The 25,771-nt window shown below is 51.9% G+C and overlaps 1 protein-coding gene across 1 annotated transcript in view; it reads left to right on the top strand.

Annotated features, from left to right (window-relative positions):
* Meltrin (disintegrin and metalloproteinase domain-containing protein meltrin) overlaps positions 1–25,675 on the top strand; it is a 52,258-nt gene extending 26,583 nt beyond the window's left edge. Inside the window, exons 2-13 of the mRNA XM_076821773.1 lie at positions 5,554–5,645; positions 12,675–12,830; positions 15,311–15,500; positions 15,857–15,924; positions 16,125–16,289; positions 16,379–16,548; positions 16,632–16,823; positions 17,329–17,925; positions 18,036–18,237; positions 18,335–18,539; positions 18,635–18,764; positions 20,924–25,675. Coding sequence (XP_076677888.1) covers positions 5,554–5,645; positions 12,675–12,830; positions 15,311–15,500; positions 15,857–15,924; positions 16,125–16,289; positions 16,379–16,548; positions 16,632–16,823; positions 17,329–17,925; positions 18,036–18,237; positions 18,335–18,539; positions 18,635–18,764; positions 20,924–23,579 — 4,823 coding nt within the window. The 3' untranslated portion in view covers positions 23,580–25,675. The remainder of the gene's footprint in view (positions 1–5,553; positions 5,646–12,674; positions 12,831–15,310; positions 15,501–15,856; positions 15,925–16,124; positions 16,290–16,378; positions 16,549–16,631; positions 16,824–17,328; positions 17,926–18,035; positions 18,238–18,334; positions 18,540–18,634; positions 18,765–20,923) is intronic.
* The last annotated feature ends 96 nt before the right edge of the window (positions 25,676–25,771 follow it).

Genomic DNA, 25,771 nt, shown 5'->3' with positions numbered 1-25,771 from the left:
ATCCGGAACAAAGGGATCAGCGAATTAAAAGAGAGAGAGAGAGAGGAAGAGAGTCTAAACACGCGCAGCAGTTTCGGCGGCTAGGGGGTGTTAAAATTCTGAGCGCGAGTGGACGAGCACGTAATTCCAGCCGCGGGAAAGACGAAGCGGACGCCAGCGAAGGTCGACAGAGGGAGCGAGGGGTGCCTCGGTGGTAAATCGATTACTCGCGCGATACACTCGAGCGCGAATTCATCCAGTAAACGCGGCTGAATCGTCCCTGAGAAAACGCAGCAGCGTCGCGGTGGGAAATCGTGAAACTCGATGCGCGAAGCCAAACGGCGATTAACGCTTTCCACCGCGTCACGCGACGGTGTTGAGTCCTCGATGAAGAGAGCGAGTTCAAGTCGAGGGGCAACGAAGCAGCGAGGGGTCTCTCCGCTGCTCTTTGCACCGACAGTATTGCGGCTCCAGGGAATCCCTGAAAGACTTCTTGCGGTCAGGCGAAGGGAAGGAAAGTAACCTAGCCTAGGTACTGAATCCTAAGCACCTTGGTATCCTAGTGTCCAGAAGCTACGGTGTTATTCGCCCCTCGGCTGCTGTGGCTCGACAGACCAACTCTGCTACTGTCTCCGCCTGGTTAACGCTTGCCTAGGGACGTCGCAATAAGTTTGCACAGGGGGCAGAGTACGCACTGTCAACGCGGAAGAGTTCGGCGTCTGGCTAGGTATATAAATTATCGAGCAGATCGCAACGTCCGTCGTGAGTCACGCGTCGGACGCCTCTCCACGTCCCGGCGATCCTCCAAGCCTCGAAGTCTCCCAGCTCGGCTATAATTACGAAGTTTAATTGACTAACGAGCGTAGACGGGGATCGGCGAAGCAGTGCAGAAATGGAGCCCTGATTGGTCCATTCACCAGGCCCGAGAGAGAGACTTCGTTCATTCACGTCGCAATTAATCCGAAAGCGTCTAGCCCGTGGATCCCAGTCGGGTGTAATGCTCCTGCTCGAGCCCCGAGAAACTTTTCCTCCGACGAGTGCGATCTCGACGTATCGATGCCCGGCAGAGTTCTCCAGGATCTCGACTCTAGACGGATCCGAGGATCGAAGCGATATCCTGCAGCCGCCACGGATGAGAGCGTAAGCCGGAGGATTTGACGGTGGAACTTGAAGCTGAACTCGGTCCCGGCTCGAGACCAGGTTGCTCCTGCTGGGCTGGCCGCGCGCTCAGGGATCGCCGCGTCGATGATCGAGCGCGGGTTGCTCTCTGGTGCCCGGTGGGATTTATCGATCGCCAGTTAATCCGCGCCCAATGGAATCCGTAATTGCGTTGGATCGAGCCGGTTGCCAAATCCCGGCCGAATCTTCTCAGGCCGGCTGCCGCAGGGTTTCCACGCCTCGCCATCGGTCGTTGCCGCGGGACACATGTGAAATCGGGATACGCGGCATGGGAACACGAAATGCAGATCCGCCTTCGCACATGCCTGGACGGTGGTTCGCGCTCTCTCTCTCTCTCTCTCGCGCGTATTATACGCGCCGTACGCCGAATTAACGACGACCTAATTGACCGTCGCTAATTCCCTCGTCCTCGCAGCCACTCCCTCGGCTCTGCCGCGCTGACGAGCGTCGTTAACGTCGCCAGCGTCTCTCAAACAGATTGCCGGACGCCTCGACACTTTTCTCAGTCGCCGTTCAACCTCGCAATCCCATCTTTACGGTCGCCGAGATCTGCCTTCTGGAGCTTCGCTTTTACGGCGGAGCAATTTCGACGACCACCCCCGCTTAACTGCTCCTGCTCGCCGTTTATCGCCCGTCTGTTTATGGGGCCGGATAAATTTTTCGCTTAGAAGAGCGCGAGACTGTACATCGCGCCAGCGACTCCCACTTTCTCGTATCAGCCTCGGCAGTAATCCGCTAGACCACCTCTGTCGTTAATCCGAATTTCGACGCAGGAAGCAGGCATTCCCTGCGCGCCTAGCGCCGCGTCCACGCTCCATGTCAACTGCTGAATATCACATCCGAGTTACTCCGACTCGCTCGAATCTGCTTCAATTGGAACGAACCCGGCCTATCTGGCGCGAACCTCCGCAGGGCCCACTTCGGCCTCCGTGTTCGACCAGCGAGCCAGCACCACCGGGATGATTCATTCGGGCGCGATTAGCGGCTAGTCGGCGTTGGTACGTACAATTCGAGCGGCGATCCCCGACCAGCTTCGATTTCCTCTCGGAACGGCAACAGGAAATTAACGACAAATCGCGCGCCCTGCAACGGCCGGCCGGTCCGGTTAGCTTTAAATCCGTTAGAGAATCGGGAAGTAATTATGGCCTGCGCTCGCGTCACGCCGACCCAATTATCATAGAATCCGTACAGCCGCGAGGTATTAAACGCGCTTTCGGCGAAATTCGCTGTCCCGCCAGCTTTTTAGAAGGAGAACCCTGCGTAGAATGTAAAGCGTATTCCGCTCGGCGTATCAGCGAGCCGGTACCATCCAGACCAGAGCTGTGATTATTCGAATAATTCCTTCGAATAATTAGGAGCATTCGAATATTCGAATTTCTGATTGTAAGTACCGAATAGGAATCCGAGCACGAAATGTCTTTTCGCACTTTATCGCGAAATTCTTTACATATTGGCCTTTACGATTGTTTGTTTTTTAAACAGTAGGGGAAAGGTGGGGTAGTTGATCACAGTTTTGCTTTTTTATTTATTAAAATGATAATAATGGTTTGCTGTGTTTGCATTTAATTATGTAAGTTGCGATTCTTAGAGTATTAGGAGTATACTTGTACAAATTTGAGAGCTGAAAACTAATTTTAATGACTGAATTTCAACATTTTCTGGCAGTGACGTTATGCACAAGTATCCCCCACTGAGGGGGAGAATTGATCAGTGAATTTTAAGAGTAAATAACACATTAACTTTCTAACAAAATATTTATTATCTTCGTCAATAACACGAAATAAAAGGAATATCGTAAAAAGAAAGTAAACCATAACTAACTTAAAAGAATTACTTGAAAAAGAAAACCGAAGAATTAAACTCTATGACATAAAACAACATAAATGCATTCTTAAAAGACATTTCGCTTAGATAGTTATCATCCGATTAAGATAATAACGAAGAAAAGATTTCCCTTCTCACTTTCTTTGCCGTATTTTTCTGTTTTATTAGCCGTTCTGTGGTTCTTTTGAGGGTATTTTCAGCTGTTGAAGTATCTCACCTCGCACACTGATCAAGTATCCCTCAATGAACTCGACTCGAAAAAGATCAAAAATGAAACTTACCTTAAATATTTAGCTGAATCAATAAATATCATTAATAGACCAGAAATTGCTGGTTTCACTTAATGTATTTCAAATCGTTGAAAATGCAACATTTATTTGAAAAGGAGGAAGAACAAGCAGACTGAAAATATTTACTCTTTCGCTGCAAATAAGATCGAAGCTTCTAACAACATTGTTCTATGCTCCCAAATGAAAACTGCACCGTAAAGTATTGCGACAATGCAAACATTACCACGATAGCGTGACAGCAGGCACAAATTGCCAATATATTAATTAAAACACCGATGTTATCATGTATCCCCGCTGATCAACTATCCCACCTTTCCCCTGCTCCTGATTATTTGAATATTCGAATTCTCTGGTATTCGAATACTTAAATTATTTGAATATTCAAATTCTCTGGTATTCGAGTACCTACTTAAATTATTCGAATATTCGTTACAGCCCCAATCCAAACGAAACGAGGCTAATATCCGTTCACGCTGCCCGACGAAGATTAGAGACACGATGACTTCCTGCGCCCATTACGCGACAGTCTCCACTATTTGAATTCAATTACCCCCCGCGGGGAGCATCAAAGTAATCGCCACATTTGCCGCGCGTTGTTCAAAAACACTCGTCCTCGAACGGCCGCACCTCGCTCGAGGCCACGCGAGCAAACCACCTCTACGTGCGCGCATCGTTCACGTAATCACCACCGATGCGAAAGTGTTTATCTGCCCGCATTCAGCCACACAAATATCCACGGTGTGTACCTATCTTGCGTTCCCGGAAAATTCGCCCGGCGAGCAGGGATCCCTCCGCCGCCTTTTTTCGGGGCTAGAATTAAACGGCCGCGAACGAGAGCATAAATTGAAAAAAGGGGGTGGCGCGGGGGATGCTCGTTTGCGTCACGGGATACAAGATTCGCGTTTCGGGGCCCATCGACGCGCTCCTCGCGCGTACATTTGGCCGGGGCTTTTTGCGAATGGCGTTTTTTCCTCATCGCCGCCCCTTTGACGTCAATCTCGTTCCCATAAACAGCGCACATGTGCTCGCGTTTACGCCTGTTCCGCTCGCGGCGTCGCGCGCTGATCCATCGGCGCGCTTTAAACGGCCGATCGAAATTCCACGGTGACCCAGTTGCCCCCAGTGACTCGGGGTCACCTCGTCGGGATCGATCCCGCGAGCTCGATCGCGTCGCGATATCCTCCAGTCTTCGCGTTTTAATTGGATTCCGCTGCGAGCTTCCGACTGCTTCTGCTTCGGCGATTTCTAAACATCCGCCGTTGAACGAGCGAGCGAGCGAGCTCGCAGAGCGTCAGAGTTTCTTCGACTGGCTGGCTGGGTAATACGACCGACTCATCCGAAGATGCAAATAACGGTTGCGAGGTGAAATCCGCGCTGCCTGAATTCCTTGATAAATTCCAGTGATTCCGGCGAAGGGAGGTTCGCTCGCGACAAGAAGCATCGGTCGAGCTTCTTGTCGTGGGAGGAAACAGGCGAGAGACTTTTCTTTTCGATTGAAACGATGCGAGGGCGGCGGGATCGCATCCCCGACTATGTTTCTCGACTTCGGTCCCGCCGCTCCTCTCTCGCAGAGCGAAGCGAGCAGAAGTCCTGGGAAATAATTACAGTTGACTTAATTCCTACGCTCGCGCGACCCACGCTTCGAGGCGTGTGCCCGACGGAGTGACGAATCGCGAGCCAAGCCCTCCGGTCGTCGAGGCTAACGTTGCCCGGCCTGACACGTAGATTTTTACGGCCTTTCTGCGCTTCGATGGCGCCTCGATCAAGGTCGAACCCAGCCTGGCTCGAGTGGTTCCTCTTAAATCGATGACTTGGCCAAGTATTTTTAGCGGCTCCTTTACACAAGATTCGCGGTTCCGTCGAAAGAGAAGTTTATTTTGAATTTCCAGCTGATTCGGAGTTGCAACAGGGGTCGAGAGTGTGTGCCATCGAAGAGAGGCATGAAAATAACGTTCTCCCGATCGATAGTCCGAAAAAAAAAATAACGGAAGCACTCGGGAAAATTGGGCAAGTGCTGGAGGCGGTCGGGCCGCGCTCATTGTTCGTCTCGATGTCAAGGACTTCTCCCGATGTAATTAGCGGGCAAACGCGGTCCCGGCGCGCAGATTTCGGGACAAAAGCGCGAGTCGCCGCGCGGGACCGCTGCCAGCCGGCGAAAGCATCCCTCCGGCCTCGCCCTTTTCCCTTGAAACTGCGCTCGCTCGTTAAAACACCCGCTAAAGCGGAGACAAAGGGGCGCACCAGTGTTTCTCTAACGATTCTCGCTTGCGTGTGTTCGCAGGACCGTCCCCGGATTTCAGCAGGCACGCGCTGGTCAGACCGCGGGTCTACCACGGCAGGACCAGGCGGCAGATCTCGTCGACCAAGGAGAACGTAAGTAACCGAAGCGGATATCAGCTGTAGACACGCGATGACTTTGTAGATAGGAACGAGATTATAGTAACGTGGCGGCGTGCGCGCGCTGTGGGATTACATATGTATGTTCCATCAGGGATCCCGATCTCCCGACACCTTTCTCCAGCGACTCGCTTCCTATCTGGCTAGATCGAAACGCGCGAATCGGGCACGCAGCGCGGGACTTAGAATGCGGGACGCGGGATCGTCGACGGGTGCAACAATTTCAATGCAAATGCCGCTGCGCGCCGTGAATACGAAATCCCAGGATCGTCGCGCTAACTGCGGCCAAGCTGTCGCGGGGTGTCGAGAGGTCGCGACGGAAATCTCATCGATAACGTCGTGGATATGTCTCGCGAGTAATCACGCCTCCATCGAAGACTCCATCAGAGATATCACCCCTCTCTGCGCGTCTGCCACGGCAAGACAGATGTTCCGCAGTAGCCTTTCGTACCGGGGGGGGCTATTTCTGAACGTCTGCTGGATCCTCTCGAGAGCGGGATTCGTTTAAAATAAAAGGAACGAGTGGCAGCGACAGCCTTGCTAGCTCCAGCCGATATCACAAGGCGGATCGTTGTTGGATCCGAGTGCCACACGCCGGGATACATGCGTTTCGAATTGTACAACGGAGGTTCGCAAAAGTTCTGCCCACCGTGTTCGCAACCGCGCTCGCTCTCTCAGCTGCAGCGATTTAGCGTTTCGCGCGGGCCGTGATAATACCGCGTTAGCAGCCATAGAGGAAACAGACTACCTACCGAACCGAAGAGCAAAGTTCGACCGATGTTTCAGCGGGAAGCTGTGAAACGCTCGCGTGTTTCGTGGTACGCTGCTGTTTGCAGGCTTTTTGGTCCAGCGGAATTAGACGGAAATCTGCCCAGTCCACGGAATAAATCCTAGCAAGCTAAATTTTGGTATGGGCCTTTATTTGGTCGTTTTAAACAGTATGTGAAAAAGTCTGCATTGATCTGACTGCTGCTAAAATTTTTACAGAGGGTTGAAGAATAAACGATTGTTTTCGCGAATATCTAGTTATCTAGCAGTTTTGCGACAAAAATAGTTATTACACAATTTATAGCTTGGGAAATTCTCTACAAAAAAGGTCCTATGAGTTTTTTTCGTAGGAGTAATGAGAACGTCAGCGTCAATGGGTGAAAGAACAAGAGTAGGTTATTGCTATGCTGTCTCAAAAATTGGAAGCTGCCAACATCGACGTGAAACACGCTCAAGGCGATGCTGACGTTCTCATTACTCCTACGAGAAAAACCCATAGCACCTTTTTTGTAGAGAATTTCCTAAGCTACAAATTCTATAATAACTACTTTTGTCGCAAAACTGCTATATAACGAGATATTCGCGAAAAACTGTTGTTTCTTTTCAACTTTTGACATATTGTTTAAAACGACCAAATAAAGGCCCACAGCAAAATTCAGCTTGCTGGGATTAATCCGAAGACAGATCCCAATTTCACCGGACTATTTCGGAAACATTAACATAGCGCGATGCTCGAGCACGCCGCCAGCTCCGCGCTTCGAAACGCTTTCCAAGCGAAGGCCGGGAAAGTCGATCGTAGCTGCGAGCGTGACGCTTCCATCGGCTTTGGAAAGAAGCATCTAGAAGTCCCGAGGCGGGTCTAACGAGGAGATAGCCACGGAGATAGAGAATTCGTTTCGTTCCGTTGCCTAATGCTCCCGATCCTAAACACTGGCGATCTCGCGGCGTCCAGTGAGCAAGGCAATTGACCCCGTTTCTGGTTATCACGGGGAAGAATGAGCGCCTATCAGCCTGTCTGTCCACGGCGACGAATCTAATTTCCTGTCGCGCTCGGCGCATCGCCGTTGCGCCCCAACTCGCAGCCGATTGTTTTCGCGAAATTCCCGCCCTGGCGCGCAACTGCGAACGGTATCTGGACTTATATCCTGAACGCTGGTCGGATAGAGCGACCGATTCCCTGCTCCCGGTCGATTTTCCTCCGACTTGCGCGCGTACGTCTCGCCGAGCGAAAACAGTGGATCGGGTTTTGGAAAGGACGATTACTCCACGCAAGATTAACTCTTAACAGTCTGTTGGCTATGTAGTACGGCGTAAAGAGGAATACTCTAGAGGAGGAGGCCACTTTTACTCCACTTAGTGAGCCCGCCGGAGGCACAGCGCCTCCGTCGTGCACGGAGCCCGACGTGCGGCACAATTAACACTTTATCGTCCGCGCTTACGTAGGCGTAAGTTCACGACGGCGACTTATCGCGCGCAACCCCAGAAATTCTATCTCGTTTCAGAAGCATTCCTGGCAGAAATGAGCGAACGCCTCCGATTATCTATCGCGAGGTTGCTCCAGAACTCGAGGCCCACGACTCGTTAACGCGCCTCCTCCACGCACCGCGCCTTTGAAAAGCGATTCTTAAGTACTGCGAGCGTTAAGTACGCTCGCCAGTCTCCGAGGTTTCCTAGGGAAAACAGAGCTAGCTGGGCCGGAGGCGGGGGAGGGCCTCGCAGCGAAATAAACCGCATTTCCAACCGATAAATCCGGGGGAAAGGCGCGCTCCCCAATAAACCCTCGACGCTGTTTGCCTGTTTATCGTGCACCGGCTTCGAGCCACTCGACGATAGGAGGTCCTTTCGGCGGTGTAACGCGCTCTGGGGGGAAAGGGGCAGGGAAAGGAGAGTAAAGCCGGGGCTAAAGAGATTGCAGCGAGTTCCTTTTATCCAGCTCACGAGCTTCCGGCCACAAAGGGAAATGGAGTGGTTCCTCTATCGCGGCGTACACATCCTGGATGTAACGGTTTCCCCTTAAAACGTACGAGCCGAGCTCTCGGGTCCCGGGAAAATCGACGCGGCCGTCAAGCACGTCCAGGGACGGGCAAACGATAAACGGTCAAAGCTGACTTCGAAATAACTTTCCTCTATCATCCCTCTGGCCGAGAGCGTCCGCTTCCTGCAGATATTACGACGAAATTATACGCGGATGGTCCTTTGTCTCCGTGCCGGCGCATCCTGCGCGAGTCCCTTGGAAATTCGCCGGGATTCTTGCTCCGAGCTTTCCACTGTAAGGTCCTTTATCGGGGGCTCGCCGTTCGAAGGGAAGCGGCGTGTTTTACGGTACCTTTTCATCTAATTTCACGGCGCTTTGTCGCCGAGCATAAACGGATCCGCGGAACATCAAAGGCCGCGGTAAAAAAAAAACCAGGCGTAATGGAAGTTTCCCCGCTGATTACGTTAATCGCTCGAAGAGGAAGAAGGGGGTGGGCGTCGTGTGTCGGGCCTCTAGGATGCGGAAACGGGCTCCTTGTTCCTCGTCCCTCCGCTTCTAGCCTCGACCTAGTCGCCGAGACGAGATTAAAAGATGCCTTTCATCCTGCGCGCTGCGCCCACAAAGAGCCCCTTCTGCGCGTACCGTCGCCCGTACATTGTGCGCTCCGCTCGCTCGCTCGTTAACCGCGTCAATTTCCAAGAACATCTCTCCTCTCCCGCGTCCCTTCGAATAATTAACGCGCCTTTCGCGTGGCTTATCGCCGCTGCGATTAGAAACCGCGGCGCGCGTTCATCCAGTTATTTTCGTTAACGTTCATCCGCGCTCTGTCTCTTTCCCCCCGGGCCGCGTTAAACCGACCCGGCCGACCGCAGATAGATTGCCGGACGGTAATCGCGCGCGCTCGCGGACAGGTGTTTACTCCGAAATTAACGCGATAAATTCCCCGATTGCATCGGTATACATGCGCGCCGTTGCGGTATTCGTCGCGCGCGGCTAGCCGGGACGCGTCGAGGAGATGCGAGGACGAAAAGTATGCGGAAAGTAAATTTGCGCCCGCGACTGCAGGATGAATCATCGATCGGGCCTGGCTGGGAATAAACAGCGCGAGCAGCGGATCACGGGCGGAGAAAATATGATAAGGGTGATCAAATAATATCGAGCGCGTTCCCTGGCTGTGTTTGATATCGAGCGGGACGGATAAACATCGTCCGCTCGGCGATCAATCAAACGGCATATCGGCCGAGTGGGTCCTCCGCGACCCACGGCAATCGGACGAACGAACCGCGGCGCAATTAAAATCGCGGAGCTTCCACGGGTCATTAGCGCGTTTAAACGGCCAGGTGCTGGCGCCTGCGGTTCACGCTCTCGTCCACCGCTGGCTGTTCCATACGATTTAATAGCCGCTAGCCTTCTCGTGCAACCCCTCCCGCTCGCTAAACCTCCCCTTGGATTTGCATTTAAAGATCGTCGTGAAAAATCATCTGCGTCGCTTTGGAATCTCAACAGGAGGGTAGGTAGGGGAAAGTGGGGTAAAACGGAACGGGTGGGTAAAACGGAACACCAATGTTTCTGTTAGATAAGAGCTGCCAATGAGTTGGTATCGCGTGACATGGAACCAAAGGGTCCTCGTAGCATCCCCTGCACGCGTTATTTTTCCATTAAGAGAGTTGGAAAAATTTCCGGTATCGAAGTTTCAATATTGCGTTGGACTTTCGACCACTTTTCGGTACTTGGATTTGGAAAATTAATAACGGCAAGTACATCGTTGGATTCTATAGTCCTTACGCTACATTTTCACGTATATAAAAAGTTCTTTACCTCGCGCTGAAGTGTAAATATTAAACGTTTTGGTGCACAAGGCCTGCACCAGTGTTGAAAAGGAAGATGATACATTTGTGTGTGATTTTTGTTCATAAAATAAGAAACAAATCGTATTAATCTATCCTTCTTTTACGATATTATATTTATATTTGATTATTTTCCGTAATTTACATGTTATCTAACAAAATATTTTCTCTTATATGTATAATATATATTTTTGTTATATTTTATTTGCAGTAGTTATACCTAAAACATATATTCACAGATTTTAACATAAATGAATACATTTTAAATCATAAAAATAGAGATTTTGTACGTTTACACGGTCTTCGAGCGGGTGCTCCGTCTTGCCCCACATTTGAGCGAGACGAAGATTTCGCTACCTCCGGTAAATTTAATTTTCCGTCGTTGCCAAAGATTTTTCTTAACAACGACTTCGATTTTCTTATAGCCTAAGGTCCACTGAAGACTCCTGTCGAAGTCTCGCGTCTTTTTCTCGTCCCGATTTTAAGTTATCACCGTCCAAAGTTAAGCGTTCCGTTTCACCCCACCTTCCCCTAGCAGAATCGCGGAAGTAGCTCGCCCGGTGCGAGTCCCGGGGTTAATTGAGGACAACCGCGGAAGTATCCGTGAAAACGGGGCTCTTTTGGAAGTACGGCGGCGGGAAGTAGCGGGAATACTTGGTGAAAACGAGCTCTCACCACGCGGGAGAGACCGCTCGGCTGGTTTCTCGCGAGAGACGAGAACGCAATCAAGGATAGAGTCGTCGGGGACCGCATTTCCCGGGAGCGTCGCGACAATGGTTTTGCGGGCGGGACGCGAGGATGACTTTCATGGTAGTTCCCGGCAAGATCCGCTGCTTTCACGGCCTCGAGCCACCCTGCAGCGAGGGGCGAAACTTTTTCTCCCGCGCGCTGTATCGCGGGTGATCCTGCTAACCGAATTTCGAGGGGAAGCTCGTGCCGCGCGCTCGTCCGACACCTGAAACGAAGCGGGCGATCAATAAACGGGGAGATCTGCTAGTATCGGGGCATCGAGCGATTCCATTCGAAACGGTGGAAGGCGGCGAAAGAGCGGTGGATTGAACCACTACAAGGCTTCCTCTGTTACCTACCTCGTTAGCTGGACGATCGTCGGAGGCGCGGCGCCGTGGAGGAACCCGGACGCCTCCCGTGGGTCTGTTTCTCGGTATCGGATCGGGATAAGCCCGGGTTACGGAATATCGAGAAACGTTTCCCCGGATTGGCTGCCGGCCAGGTATGGATTGCTAACTATCGGGCGACGATGATAGAATCCGCGCCGAGGGAATTCCGCGGATCCATCTATCGTCGATCCCGGCTGCATCCTCGCCGCGTGCCCGGAATATCTGAAACCTGTGCGACCCGGGACGAGACACACGGGGACTTTTTCACGGGGATTCGGGTCCCGTTTGATAGAGTGCTGCGATCGACGAGGCACGTATCCCGATTAATCTTACGTGCTCTCGAAACCAACGACGCCCGTCCCGGCCTGCTTATCGCGGCTAATCGCAACTGCACCCTGGATACAGATTGCAGGGAATCGTTGCAAAAGTCTCTGACTCGGAGATAACCCTTATCTGCCTTTCGCCAACTCGTCGTTCACCAAAAGCGTGTGCCGTATGGAAAGCGGTGCGCACGCCGAAGCTGCTGCTGCTGCTTCCTGCTGGGGGTAGACGCGGGCCAGGACGCACCCCCTATGAATTAAACATGGGGCGGATTGAGGGACGGATGGAGGGCGCGAACGAGATTCGCAAATTCATTTGGGCGGCCGGCACGCGTACCGCTGGTGGAAAAAAAGCTCGACATGGAGAGAGTGGCTCGGGGCCGCGGAGGGAATTTTAATTTTTAAACGGTCGGCTTTTCGGCTTGGCCACCGGGCCGCGAATGGGGGTTGGGCGCGGATGAAACTAGCGCGCGCCTGCAATACCCGCCGGAGCCTTGCCTCTTTTTTCTCTCCCTCTCTCTCTTCGCTCGTGATTAAGTTCGATTAATTTCGTAGCGGTTCGAGAACAACGAGCGTGGCTCCCCGCGAAATCGTTAGAAAGCGAGAGAGCAGGCCTCCGCGAATAATGGCTTTTTACTAGCCGACCGTTAACAGAGCGGGGGGGAAAGTATTTTCTGGCCACGTAAACCGGCTAATTGGCCGGCTCGCCGGGTGAAATCGATTTCCACGCTATCGCAGCAGCGCGTTCCTTTATCTGGATCCTCTCCGCGACGCGCGGCCGCGCAACAGGTGCATAATGTCGAGCCTCGGAACGATTATAATGCATTCGAGCGCCGATTCGCGGCGGCTTTATCGCGCGGTTACGCGATAGGAAAGCCTGCAACTTCCGGGGCAATTTTCCTGCTCGACCACCGCGAACGGAACGCCTCCGGTCGATCGACTGCTAAAAACTTTGACGCGGGGCTCTCTGCTTTCAGGACATCGAGCACGCGGACGTGCTGACGGTGGGCTTCGAGCTCGACGGGGTGGAGCGTGTCCTGGACCTCAGGCTGAACGCCGATCTGATCCCCGTTGGCTATCAGCAGCGTCATCAGCACCGCGGTGGATACCGGGAGCACACCTCCTCCAAAGATGTGAGTACTCTTCGTCACACCTCGACCAAAGGGGGGCAAAATTCGTTGAAAGGGGAAATTAAAATCAATAAAAACCGATGAAACGGTAAAACTTTTTTTATAAGCGATAAAAAGTAGGCAATACATCTTTGAATTTAGCATCAAACTATAAATTATTACACTAAGTAGGGGAAGGTGCGTCTATGTTAACGATCTTTAAAAAAGGCTTTCGTTATTCAACAAATGCTCGCAAAAAAATTCACTCACTATCAAAACTAGCTTTTATTTGTTTATTTCACTTGTACGGGTAAAACCCATTTGGTAACGAAATAAGAATAAATCGATCATCGTTAAGACACGCGTTACTTCTAAAAACACAACGGAGTACAATAAACGTGAATAATTAAAAAGAATATACGGCTAACAAGACCTATCATGGATAACTCCACTCTACAAACGCTTGTCTTAAAAGTAGAAGGAGATTCGTAAACAAAATCAACATCTTTGCAGTACAAATTAGTGAGATTACAGATCCTGTTAATGGGATCAGTGATGCAAAATCTGGAGACGTAGTCTACAGGTCTAAATAGCAAAGTTTGCCTGATAGCCCGTTCCGGAGCTATCAGGACCGATAACAGGTGGGCTGCATCCATCCATTAATGCTCTTAAATAAAAAAGTCAAATCATTAACCGTCCTCCTGCACTCCAACGTGTGGATACCCAGCCTCCGCATAATAGGACCATAGTCATGATCATGTCGCCGAAGGGGCTGGCCCATCTCGAACGCCAAGAAACGCAAGAAATTATGCTGGACCCTCTCCAACTCTTGTCTATATTTAGCCACACACGGAGACCAAATTTAAAAATAATTATTAAATATAAAGAACGACAAAAATCACTTTTGCTCAGAGCTACGGAAGATCGGGCCCTGAGCCAAATTCGATATAAAAAAAGTCAATCGATACCCTGCTTCGAGCGCCCGATTTCCAACGAAACCGTTGTCCAGGTGCAGAGGTGTAAAGACCAGGAGAATCGATAGCAGGTGACTCAGCGTCCGATCGCGTGCGTTTCCAGGACGGTAGGGTATAGACGCTGTAGACAGTACCCGGCGGTGGACGTTTCGAGAGTATCGATCACTCTTAAGTAACGTTGACGAGCAGCGTGCGGACGCGTGTTCGCCTTTACTCGCACCACTCCCCGTTTCTAAAAATCGAGCAGCACGTGGAAACGCGAGGCGATCCCCAAACTTTAGAAGGCTCGTAAAAACGTCGCGGCGTGGGTACACGTGTTGATCTCACGTGGCAGCTTCCCCCAGAAGACGCGAGGCCAGCCGAGTACCTACTGTTCCCTCGGTTTTTCGCCGGTGGCCCGCGCTCCCCGGGAGTAATTCATATTTCCGCGAGTTGCATTAGTATCGCGGCGCGTACCGGTCGTGAATCACGCGGCAAGAGTAACGGCCTCTCCTCGGGATCGCGGGCCCGTCGAGAGAGGTGAACTAGCGCGCGCGGTTTTTCCAGCGGACCGAACACCTTCCATTGATATAAATTTTTGCGAGCGGCGTTATTCACGGGTAACGGGCGCGCATAAAACATCGGCCGGGGCGGTGTTTCATCGACCGAGACGGTCGAGTTCGTTGCGCTCCGCTTGTCGTCGCTTCCACATTTTGCGCAATTGAATAAATGAATTGGCGCGTCCAGTTGTCATTCCCTCGCCTCCCCGGCACACGCGTCTGTCTCTATTGCGGGACGAGCGGACGAGCTAATTTCGGCTCGTTTAAATAGGGGAAATTCTGCGAATGTTGCTGGTCAGAATGCGTCCTCGGATGCTTAGCGGTCGAAAACCAGAGCGACGACGGTTGCTCTCTCTCTCTCACTCCGCGCCGCGTCTGGCAATAAAAGGAGCTTTCTCCAAATGAAATTCCGTCGGGCGAGAATTGCGCCTCCGTTGAGGTGGAGCTGGATCCAACAGGCGAGTGGACTCCGTCCCCTTTCGTCGAATTAAACGGTGCGTCCCCGGGTGTGCGATAATCGACCGATAAATCATCTTTCGCGTCGCTCGGATCCTTCCTCCGCCGAAGGAAGGAGCAAAACGAAGGCGAGACGAGCGCCTGGCCCAGCAGAATCTGGGCCAACTATATTTGCAGCGGTCAGGCGAGCGAGCGGCGCAGAACACAGCCGAGGATCCAAGATAAGTCGGGGAAAACTCATTCTCGAGTTTCATCCGCGACAGAGTTAAGAGCCTTCGCTTCTTTCCCCCTCCTCCGTGCAAGCGTCGCGTTATTTCCTTTGAGGCCGAATTTACGCGATCTCAGGATTACTGTGCTTTAGGTCGCCCCTGTTAGTCTGTCGAGAATTATCGGCGGAAGCTCAGCTGGCCAGGGCTTTTGAGCGGGTTGGCAGTTTGAATACAAAGCAGCCGTGAAGGCACGAGGCCAACTTAGCGCCCCGAGCACAAAGCTCGGGAAGTATGTACTAACGGTGTTTGTTGTGGAAAATTCACAGGAGCTCTGCCACTACCAGGGCAGTGTCAGAGACGTCCCCGGCTCCTGGGTGGCTCTGTCTACCTGCAGAGGCTTGCGAGGTGTCGTCTTCGACGGCGAGAACCTTCACCACATTCACCCGGAAAGGGAATCGTTGGACTCGGACCATTATGTCTACAAGCAGAGCGATCTCGTCGCCAATCACAGCTGCGGTAATGTCTTCGATACCTGCTCCCGAAACGCCTTCCCCTCGAGAGCCTTTCGTAAGGATAAGCGCAGCCTGACGATACCCACCCTGCATTTCATCGATTCGAGCCAATGTCCCTGGGAGCTGACCCTTCCTAGCCAGCTAGGAAAGCAGAAGCTCGTTTCTAGAGCTGTTACCCTTGCCCGTTGCAGCGCGCGCGCTCCTTTCCTGGCCTGGAGGACCCGTCTCGCGGAGACTGGTCTCTCCTTAACGGTCTTAACGAATGTGGGAGCCAGATTCTGCCGGCTCCCTCGTCTCTTTGTCCTTAACTTTACCGAGAAGCCGAGCGCGACGATGATGTTGGTTTTTTGTCCGATGCAGGTTACGAGGGGACACCGCACCATGTCCTCGGCCACGAGCACCGCGGGATCCTCCACAGGGCCGCGAGGGTACGATGCTATTCATTTCTTTTACGCTCCTCTGTAGGATCACGGGGATCTAGCGTTATTCCTAAGCGTAAATTTCGCTTCCTCCTTTCGCGACGCATTGCGCGATAGATAAGTAGCGCTCGACGCAGTGAGACCGAGCCTGAGGTTTCACGGCCATAGGAAATGCGTGTTCGATTAGGAACGGGCCCCTCTTGTTGCAGCACAAGAGAGCAGCCGAGGTGATCCGGGGACCCTACAACGCCAACAGGCATTCCCGTTACGTAGAGCTGGTGCTCGTGATCGACAAGAAGGAGTACATGGCCCTGGACGAGAACCTGGACAAGGTGTACCACCACTGCAAGGAGATCGCAAACATAATCAACGCAGTTAGTATACACGTTTCCTTCGATCGATCGAAGAGAGCTAGCTGTATAGCCAAAGGCACACGCCAGCAGAGAAATCCGTCGTGTTGCAGCTGTACATGCCGCTGAACATATTCATCGCGCTGGTCGGCGTGCAAGTTTGGTCCGACACGGACGAAATAGCGCTGTCGCCGAACGGAGACACCACTCTTTCCAACTTCCTCCGGTACAGAAGGGAGAAGCTGGTCCACGACATGCCGAACGACAACGCCCAGCTGCTGACGTGAGTCGGGAACCACGGAAATGTTGCCTGTCGCGCGGCTCCTAGCGGCGAGAACAGACGGTAGAGACTTTTCAAACTTGCAGACGAATCACCTTCGAGGGCGGCGTAGTGGGGAAGGCGCTTAAGGGACCAATATGCACGTACGAGTTCTCCGGGGGTGTCTCGATGGACCACTCGACCGTCGTGGGGCTAGTGGCAGCCACCGTCGCCCACGAAATGGGTCACAATTTCGGCATGGAGCACGATTCCGCTGACTGCGAGTGTCCCGAGGAGAAGTAGGTTAAACTTTCTTCCCAGTTTTTCCTTCCTCGCACCGATCTTCCGCCCCGGAGATATACCCTGTAGTATTCTAAATTCTCCATCCGAATTCTGCACGTTGAATACTCCCCGGGCACAGCGGCGCTGTAACGCGGGATTTGCGCGGAAGCAGAATCTTAATAGTTTTATATAAACACGCTGCCGTGAACAGGACCGCTTGGACCGCGATTCTGCAAGCTTATCGCTCGCATTCTAAATTCATTCGCCGTGCATCAGCTCTTCCTCCTCCGCCCGTCGGGTTACTCGACATCGATCTTGCAGGAGCGGATGTCGGCGAGTCCTATATAGGAGCCTTGATCGCTCGGCGGTTCTCGACCCGTGTCACATCTGATCCCACGGTCCTCTGCGAAACAGACCCATCAATCTGTGCACGCGGGAGGGCATCGTCGTGATTACCGTCATTCCGCTAGAGCAGCAGCCTTCTATCGTGCCCTAAACACGCTCGATTGCGTCTGATTACAGATGCATCATGGCATCGTCGAGCGGCTCGTCGGGACCGACCCACTGGTCGACCTGCTCCCTGGAGCATCTGGCTCTGGCCTTCGAGCACGGGATGGACTACTGCCTGAGGAACAAGCCGCAGAAGCTGTTCGACAGCCCGATCTGCGGCAACGGGTTCGTCGAGCCCGGCGAGCAGTGCGACTGCGGGTTAAAGGAGAATTGCGACAACCCGTGCTGCAACGTCACCACGTGCATGCTGCACAGCAACGCCAGCTGCGCCACCGGCGAGTGCTGCGACCTGAAGACCTGCAGGCCGAAGACCGCCGGCACGGAGTGCAGGAGCGCCGAGCACGAGTGCGACCTGCCGGAGTACTGCACGGGCCAGAGCGAGTACTGCCCCGTGGACGTGTTCAAGATGGACGGGGAGTCGTGCAGCATGGGAAAGGCGTTCTGCTATCAGGGCTCCTGCAGAACCCACAACGACCAGTGCAAGCTGCTGTGGGGGCCAACCGGCACATCCTCCGACGCCCAGTGCTACGACATGAATAATAAAGGGACAAAGCACGGCAACTGCGGCTACAATCGCTTGGAGTCCAGCTACGTCAGGTGCACCGACGAGTAAGACGATAAGATTCTCTCTCTTGTAGCGTTAGGGACACCGACGCTAGAGCAGCTCGAAATAAGAATGAATGGAGGTCTGAAGGGTCTCAATCGTTCGTGGGTTTTAGAAACCTCCTCTGCGGAATGCTTCACTGCAAGCACCTGAACGAGAGGCTGGAGTTCGGCATGGAGTCCGTGGCTATCCTGAGTCACTCGTTCATCAACAACGGGGGAAAGATAATACCCTGCCGATCGGCCATCGTGGATCTGGGACTGAACCAGGTGGACCCAGGCCTGGCGCCGGACGGCGCGAAGTGCGCGCCCGGGAAGGTAAGCGAGAATAAAACAGATGGTACAGTAGATTGCAGCGACTCGCGTGGTTCTTGCCCGTCTGGAGTGTATTTCACCGCGAGTTTCACCGATGCAGATGTGCGTGAATCAGAAGTGCATGCCGGTAGCCGATTTGCGCGCGTCCGTGTCCGGAGGGAAAGCGTGTCCCAATAATTGCGGGGGCAACGGCGTGTGCAACAGCCTCGGCCACTGTCACTGCAGTCGCGGCTTCCGGCCACCGGACTGCACTCAGCCTGGCGTGGGCGGCTCGGAGGACAGCGGGCCAGCGGAGGATCCGAATGGTGAATTGATTTCGTTGCATTTAATCGGCTGTCTCACGGTGGCATCGAGGGCCCCAGCCCCGCTAATCCGCAACGTATCGTTGTGCCTGTTACAGCGCGAAACGACTTCGTAATGGCCCTCTACATTATCTTCCTGGGCATCGTGCCGATGGTGGCCCTGTCCTCGTTCGGCGTCTGGTACGTGAGAAACCCCGGCCAGCATTGGAAGAAGGGCATGTTGTCAACGTACGTATCTAGCTTCGATCGCGTTAAAGAGAAACGTAAACCGCATGCTTTTACGTCGCGCAGTGCTCGCGGCGCGAACCCGCGTGGCCACACGATCGGCAAGAACTTTTACGAGAGGGTGGTGATCTTCTTCTCGCCGCGGCAGGAGAGCACCCGCGACACCAGCAACATATTCACGATCAGCGACAATATGCCGGCGAAAAAGAAACTTCAGATCACTAAAACCGACTTGATATCGACCACTAACCCAGACGCTATTAACTGCAGCAACAGCATCGAGTATAGGAAGTCGATGTTGCTAGCCAGCGCGAATCAGACCGTCGATAATAATCGGACTACCGAGCAATCCGAATCCGATCGGTCCGCCGTGTCACCGTCAGTCGAGTCGCGGCCGAGAAAGAATTCTCTTAGGTTGGAGTTAGGCACGAAAATATCGGAGCGCATTCAGCAGTTGCAGAAAAAGCCCTCGAAGAATATCAAGGCGCTGACGCTTAAAACCGAAGTGAGGTTCGAGCAGTTGAACGAGAACCCTAGCTGTAGCTCCGGTGTCACGCCTGGCACGGGTGAACCCTTGTTGCCCGATGGGCAACCGCACGCCAAGACACCTGCTCCTTTTTACAATAAAAAACCGCCACCTCCACCGGCCCCAGCCCAAAGCCTCAAGCCAAAGATCTGATCCGTGCACCTCTTCTTCTTCTTCTTCTTCTTCACGGATTTGCGTCTCAGTCACGCATTACCCCTGTTTTATTTCACCTTCTTCTTCCTCCTCATCCTTAATTTAGGGCACCCTCCTTTTTAATGCGAAGATCATAGCAATATTTTCCTCCTACTCGCCGTAACTCCAACTATGATCTTTGCATTACGACGTACAGGGTCGGCAATAACGGTGGCGGTTAATAGTACATCTGAATCATCCTTGGCGTTGCCAGAACGATTTCAAGTATACACTGTGATTTTTAAGTTGTAATAGATCGAATGACGAATACTCTGGCGCGACACGTTTCTCGTAGCAATGAAATCAACGCAACGTTGTCGATGTACTTAAACGTTGAGTATGCATTTTTAAAAAGAATTCTCTTTAAGTATCTCCGGGCACCGTGGAGCTTGCGAGAGAAGAAGGACCCGTCGTAGTGTAGGTTTTATACGATCGTGTCTTTATAAATATTCGACAAAGCAGTATAATTTTATACCTATAACGTAAAGTATCGAGACAGTTTCGGGCGTAGGTGATTTATTTATTCAATTTATTATGTATTATTACGCAAGCTCAAATAACGATACTTACGTATACGACGTGATATATATAGTCGTAGAATATATTGCGTGTAGTTACCCCCAAAATGCGCGTATTACGACATGTAAAAGTATTACCAAAAGAAATGGGTGATAGCGAAGTGGAACAGCGGTTCTCCAGATGGCTCTAATGCATAAATGATATTTAGTCGGTAATAATTTAAGAGCCGCAATTCGACTTCACGAAGGGCACGTTATCTCTTGAATTAGATTTGTGAAACGCGAAAGTAGAGCATGCGCATAGATATCGATGTGACACGAGCATGGGCATGTGGAAATCTCTCCTCGATGGCTTTTGCATTTCAAGATTTACTCTGGACCTCTCGTATACAATCGAGTCGTTGAGTCAGTATTAACGATTACGCAAAATACCCTTAACTAAATAATTCACTGTTGAAAGGAAAAAGAGGAGTCAACGTTTGATTACTGTTAGCGAGCAATGATTTCTGAGTCAGACACGTCGGGCAAACTCAAATTCAATGTCCCGGCCAGAAGAATTGCTCATTACTCGAACGGATGGATTGTACATGTTTATTCAATAAAAGTAGCGTTTTACGCAAAGTGTACACAGTTTTCTTATGTGATCAAAGAAAAACTTCCTTCTTCCACAGAGCTTGCCGCTAACACTTTAATCTTCGACTAACATTCCCCCGCTAGTTTGTCGCGCGTTTTGCATGCTGTGTGCCGAGGATCGGTTCGATTCTGGCTCGATCGTTGCCTCGATCGAGCCAAGTGCATGCAAGTAGTTTCGCTGAGCAGAGTGTGCATTCACGATCCGCGCCAGCGATCGCTGAGATCGTCACGAGACGTAGCGTGCTTAACACCTCGATTCCCCCTGGCTTACACACTTGTGCTTAAAATTTCAGGACCGACCGGGGCCACAATGGACTGTCCATCAAAACGATCGATCGTTCCAGTCCGTTGCCCCGCAACATCGAAACGATCGACTCGAGTCTTAGTCAGGATCCGGCGTGCGCGAGCCTATTGCCGAAGCCGGAGGCCGACGAGCGTTACAACAATAATCTGTTCGGCCAGTTCAAAGGTTTCACGATCACCCCGATTAAGAGCCAGCCGAAGAGCCCAGAACCGAGCAAACCTGCGCCCCCTCCGCCCACGATCCCGACCGTAGCGATAAAGACCAACATCAAGGCGCTACCGAAGAGCAATCCGCCCCGAAACTCCCTCTTGAACTCTACGTCAAGCTTCAACGACGCCTCCGCGACAGCTCCGACCTTGCCACCGCTGAATCCAGGATGCACGGCGCGACCTCTGATCAGCAGCCCCGTGCTGGCCGCGACCACCTGCACCTCCGTCGAATTAGTCGCGCCCAAAGCTCCCGCCAGACCCCCTCTGGACATACCAACCAGACCAGCGCCAGCTCCACCGATCCCGTCAGACCTGCAGAAGCCTCAGAGGCCGAGCAGCACGCCGTTGGCGAACGTGCTGCTCCCAGAGTCCGAGAGGAAGCCAGAGAAAGGCAGCACCCTGAACAGGATAGCCTCGATGCTTCGTCCCAACTCGGGGATCGTGAAGATGGGGCTACAAGCGGCCCAGAGGGACGAGAAGAGCACGAACTCGCTGCCCAGGACGCAGCACCTGAAGGCCAACAAGGTGATAGACAAGGAGATTCTGAGGAACCTGGAGATCTCGAATCCCATACCGCAGAGGGAGATTGAGATTCCGACGCCGGCGATCCCAGTGATGCCAGTAGTCGCAGCCACAGACGCCGAGAAGAAGAACGTGGTGCTGCGCGCCCAGTCCATGAGGGACAACAAGATCACGCCGAGGCCAGTCATTCACACGTTCGGGTCGATGAGACAGGCGACCCCTGTCAAGAGGCCGACCAGCATTCCTGCGAGCACCAGGCCCACGGCTCCCCCGCCTGGGCCTCCCACGTGCACGCCGGCCACTGAGAAGATGAACGAAACTGGAAAGATTCCAGGGCTACCTGGCTACCAGACTCCCCAGGTGAAGAGCGCGCAGAAGATCGTGGACAACGCTTACGACGACTGTATGAACCTCGTTTCCGAATCGTCCTTGACCAAAATCACCGAGGAATCGCCCACCAGCGATAACATCTACGCGGTCATAGAGGAGGCCATTCCCGAGAAGAATAGAAAGAACGCGGAGTTGGAGAAGCAACTCGACAACGAATACAAACTGCCAAAGCGAGTGGAAGCCACTTCCAATTCCGCGGACTTGGAGTCGATGGGCCTGCTGTCGGAGATCGTGTCGGAAATATCGAATAGGAACTTTGATTCTATATATTCCACCGCGACGCTGTCTCAGAAGGCGAAGGAGAACGAGGAAGCCTCCAAGAACGCGGACGATCTGGGATCGAATAGCTCGCTGGGTGCTTACATGAATTCCAGCCACTACAAGTCGCCCGGAAGCATTTACTCGAACTCTGCATCGGGCAAGTTCAACTCGTCCAGCTCGACGACGAGCTCTGGCTACCTGAATCCGTCAGCCTTGAACGTCCCGCGGCAGGAGTTAGATAAAGTACCCGCGGACTCGAGAGGAATGAACAAAAGTAAACTGGTCTCTTTGAATTCAACGAATCCGAACCTGAACGACGAGATCTCGAAGGAACTGGGCATGAAGCCCGCGGAGCGCGTCGCGCCTTGCAAGCCGCTCGCCTCGCTGAAGACTCGGTCGCTCCAACGAGCCTCGAAGAGCGAGGAGGACACGGTAGATAGTAAAGAACCAGCGAAACCGCCCCTGGGGAGAACGAAAACGCCACCACACATCGTGAAGGGTTCGGCGGCGAAGGAAGCAAACGAGGCGACTGCTAGGCCCGCCACCAGACAACCCCTGGACACCGCGTTGAGGTCCAAACAGAACCCTGACGGTAGTTCAAAGGGCACGAAGCAGGGATCGAACGCGAATGTGGACGCAACGGGACAAGCTAGCAACGCCAATCAATCGAATAGTACCGCGGACAAACAAGATTCTCGCGCGAACGTAAATAGATTATCTTTGAAAACTGTGCCTTGTAGTCCTAAGGATAACGGGGGGAAGTTCAACAGCCCGGACTTGGTGTCCAGCTGTTCGAGCTCCAATCAGACCGGTACGAAATCGCCGGACGTTCTGGGTAGCAATCCGAAGTTGAGCTTCCACACCAAGAACGGTCAAAAGACACCCACGTTGCCTAGAGGTAGCTCCCCGAAGTCACCGTCTACGCCTTTCAAACCACTGAGTACCGCGTCCAAGGCGACCGCTCTGGCGGAGAAAAAGAAGTCCCTGGCAACCGGTAACGCGAACAAGTCCTTGTCGCCCACGAAGGAGCCGGCTTCGAAGAGCTCGCAACAGCCGAAGCTGGCCCAGAAAACGGAGGCCAAAAGTGGAGATTCCGGGGCAAAGGTAAACCCTGTGCAGAGAGCTGCCAGTGGTAAGTCGAACGTCGCGTCCCTCCAGCAAAAGTTCGAGGCCAACAAGAACGTTAACGCGCCGAGGACAGTGCCGAGCATACAAAAAAAGACGGTTGGTAAAGCGACAGAGGCGGTCAGTGTGAAGAAGTAGGGAGACCTTGATCGGTGGCAATTGTTCTCGAAATATTCTAGTCTGATCATATTGGGTGGTTGTATTCACTTTTCGAGCGATGTGAAACGTACGAGATACGTTCCAACGACATTTCTACCGTGTTATTTTATTTAATGGTTCGTACGGGAAAGTGGAAGCGTATAGTACAATGATGAGTCAACTTCTCGTTGGAGCGGCTGAAAGAGGAAGTTGATCGAAAGCTTCGAGAATCGTAACTTGTATTTACTTGTCGGAACACAGTGCTAGGTTGTATCTGCCGCGAAATGCGGGAACTGTACTGGGCTGACGAAAATACGCGGCACTCCTCGAAGGGAAACGATTCCTCTCCGGAGAAACCGACCCCGACGGAGATTGCCTCCTTCCTTCGAGGCGTGCCGCGCCCTTCGGGACACCCTGTACATTACCACTGTAAATAGTAGTTACTTAAAAATTCTAATATTTTTTGTAGAGATCATCCATTACCGGTAACGATCGGAAATACGAGAAACACTACGATATTTATCTTAAGAGCATTTTGTAAACGACAAAGAGGTGACAAAGTGAGCAACAGTTTATTTTCGAAAGTCTCGCGCTCGGTGCCGCAAAGAGGGACGCGTAAAGAAATTATAATTGAACTCTGTGATATATACCATACGTGCAAAGAAAATTATAGCACAGAAAGCATCGTACCCATACATTATACGATAAAAATAGCAGATTGTAGAGGCGCGACCAAATCTATCATTTTATATCGTATCGTGCGTGGAAGATGGAACATTTTTCAAAGACCGATTAGTCTCTCGAGAGGAAAACCATATCCAAGAAAATGTACGAACTCCGCGGAACAGCCTGTCGTTCCCTTTCCAAAGACTAAGCGTTAAAAAGAAGTTCAGCTTCGCGACTGTCGGTCGCGCTTTCGAGGTATACCCCCCGCCCGCGGATGAACATTTTGTAAACGCGACTAGCCGAGAGAACTTAAGCGCCTAGTGCTTGCTAGACTACACGCTCCGATCGAAGCAAAGGGGCGGAATTTCTGTGACAAAGTACGCTAGAGTACAACGGGTAGGAATATTTTGCTTAAAAAAAAAAAAAACGCGCGACACCACCTCGGTCGTCCCCGATTACTTTTTCGCGCGGTTGTTCACCTGCGGCGGAATCTAGCATCGTTAGACACGCAAAGTCTAAAGAGAACGAAAGATATTTATTTGACTGATCGATGTAAATATGTTTATAACGCGTAACATATAGATGTAAGTCCACATTTTGTACAATGTACCTTCGTGCTCGCCAAGTTAATTCGCGAGCTACCCTTGACCGCATACACACGACATCAGCATTTAGCTTCTCGACGATGTCTCGTTCGTTTTGTTGTTTAAGCCTGTAAGACTCATCTGTACCAAAAATTGGGAGAAAAGAAAGATGGAGGGAGGGAGAGAAAAGGTTTTATTGAACGGTACAGTTGCGTAACCATACATATTCGTGCATTTATCATTTCGACAAAGCGATCTACCACGATCTACGCTTCTTGTATACGATCGATTCGCTTTTAGTTTATACAGTTCCTATGTACAGACGTTCCGACGCGTTGAAATTTCTTAGAGACCGGCAACAACCTGAGTTCAATAAAGCTTTTTGCAAATTATCGGTCGTGTTCCGCGTGTCGTTTATAGTTGCTGTTCGCCGCACTCTTTTCTATGCTTCTCTTCGCGCAATCACGTGTCCGCGCGTATTGCCCCGGTGTAAAGACAATCAGACGCTCGGTACAGCTTGTGACTATAAAACGGTGAGAAATTATCTATTGAGGAAAGCCTTGGCCATGATCGATCGATGAAAATGTCGTCTCTAAAAGCACGATTTGTTTCTTAAATACGTCGGATGCCGTTAGTAGTCCGTAAGGTACGATCGATCAGTTCGCATCGAGATCTTGCAGCCTATTGTAGTTAACAGACATTGTTGCATTGTACGTTCAATACCAAAGATAAATCTCGCGTTCTACGTGTTAAACGGCCAAGATGTAGACTACTTAAAAGTTGTCTTTAAAACTTGTACATTTCCCAATCCATAGCGACGTTATAATAAATTCTTTATTCCACGCATGTGATTTTCCAATCAATCGGCGCCGGAAATCGAAAGAAGAGGTAGGTGAAGAAGTTGCAGTAATCGACCACACGAAATGCATGCTAACAATGGAC

The sequence above is a fragment of the Andrena cerasifolii genome, chromosome 10 (genome assembly GCF_050908995.1).
Source record: "Andrena cerasifolii isolate SP2316 chromosome 10, iyAndCera1_principal, whole genome shotgun sequence".
Classification (NCBI taxonomy): Eukaryota; Metazoa; Arthropoda; class Insecta; order Hymenoptera; family Andrenidae; genus Andrena; species Andrena cerasifolii.
Note: the sequence above shows the minus strand (reverse complement) of the source record. Positions and strands in the feature narration are given on the sequence as shown.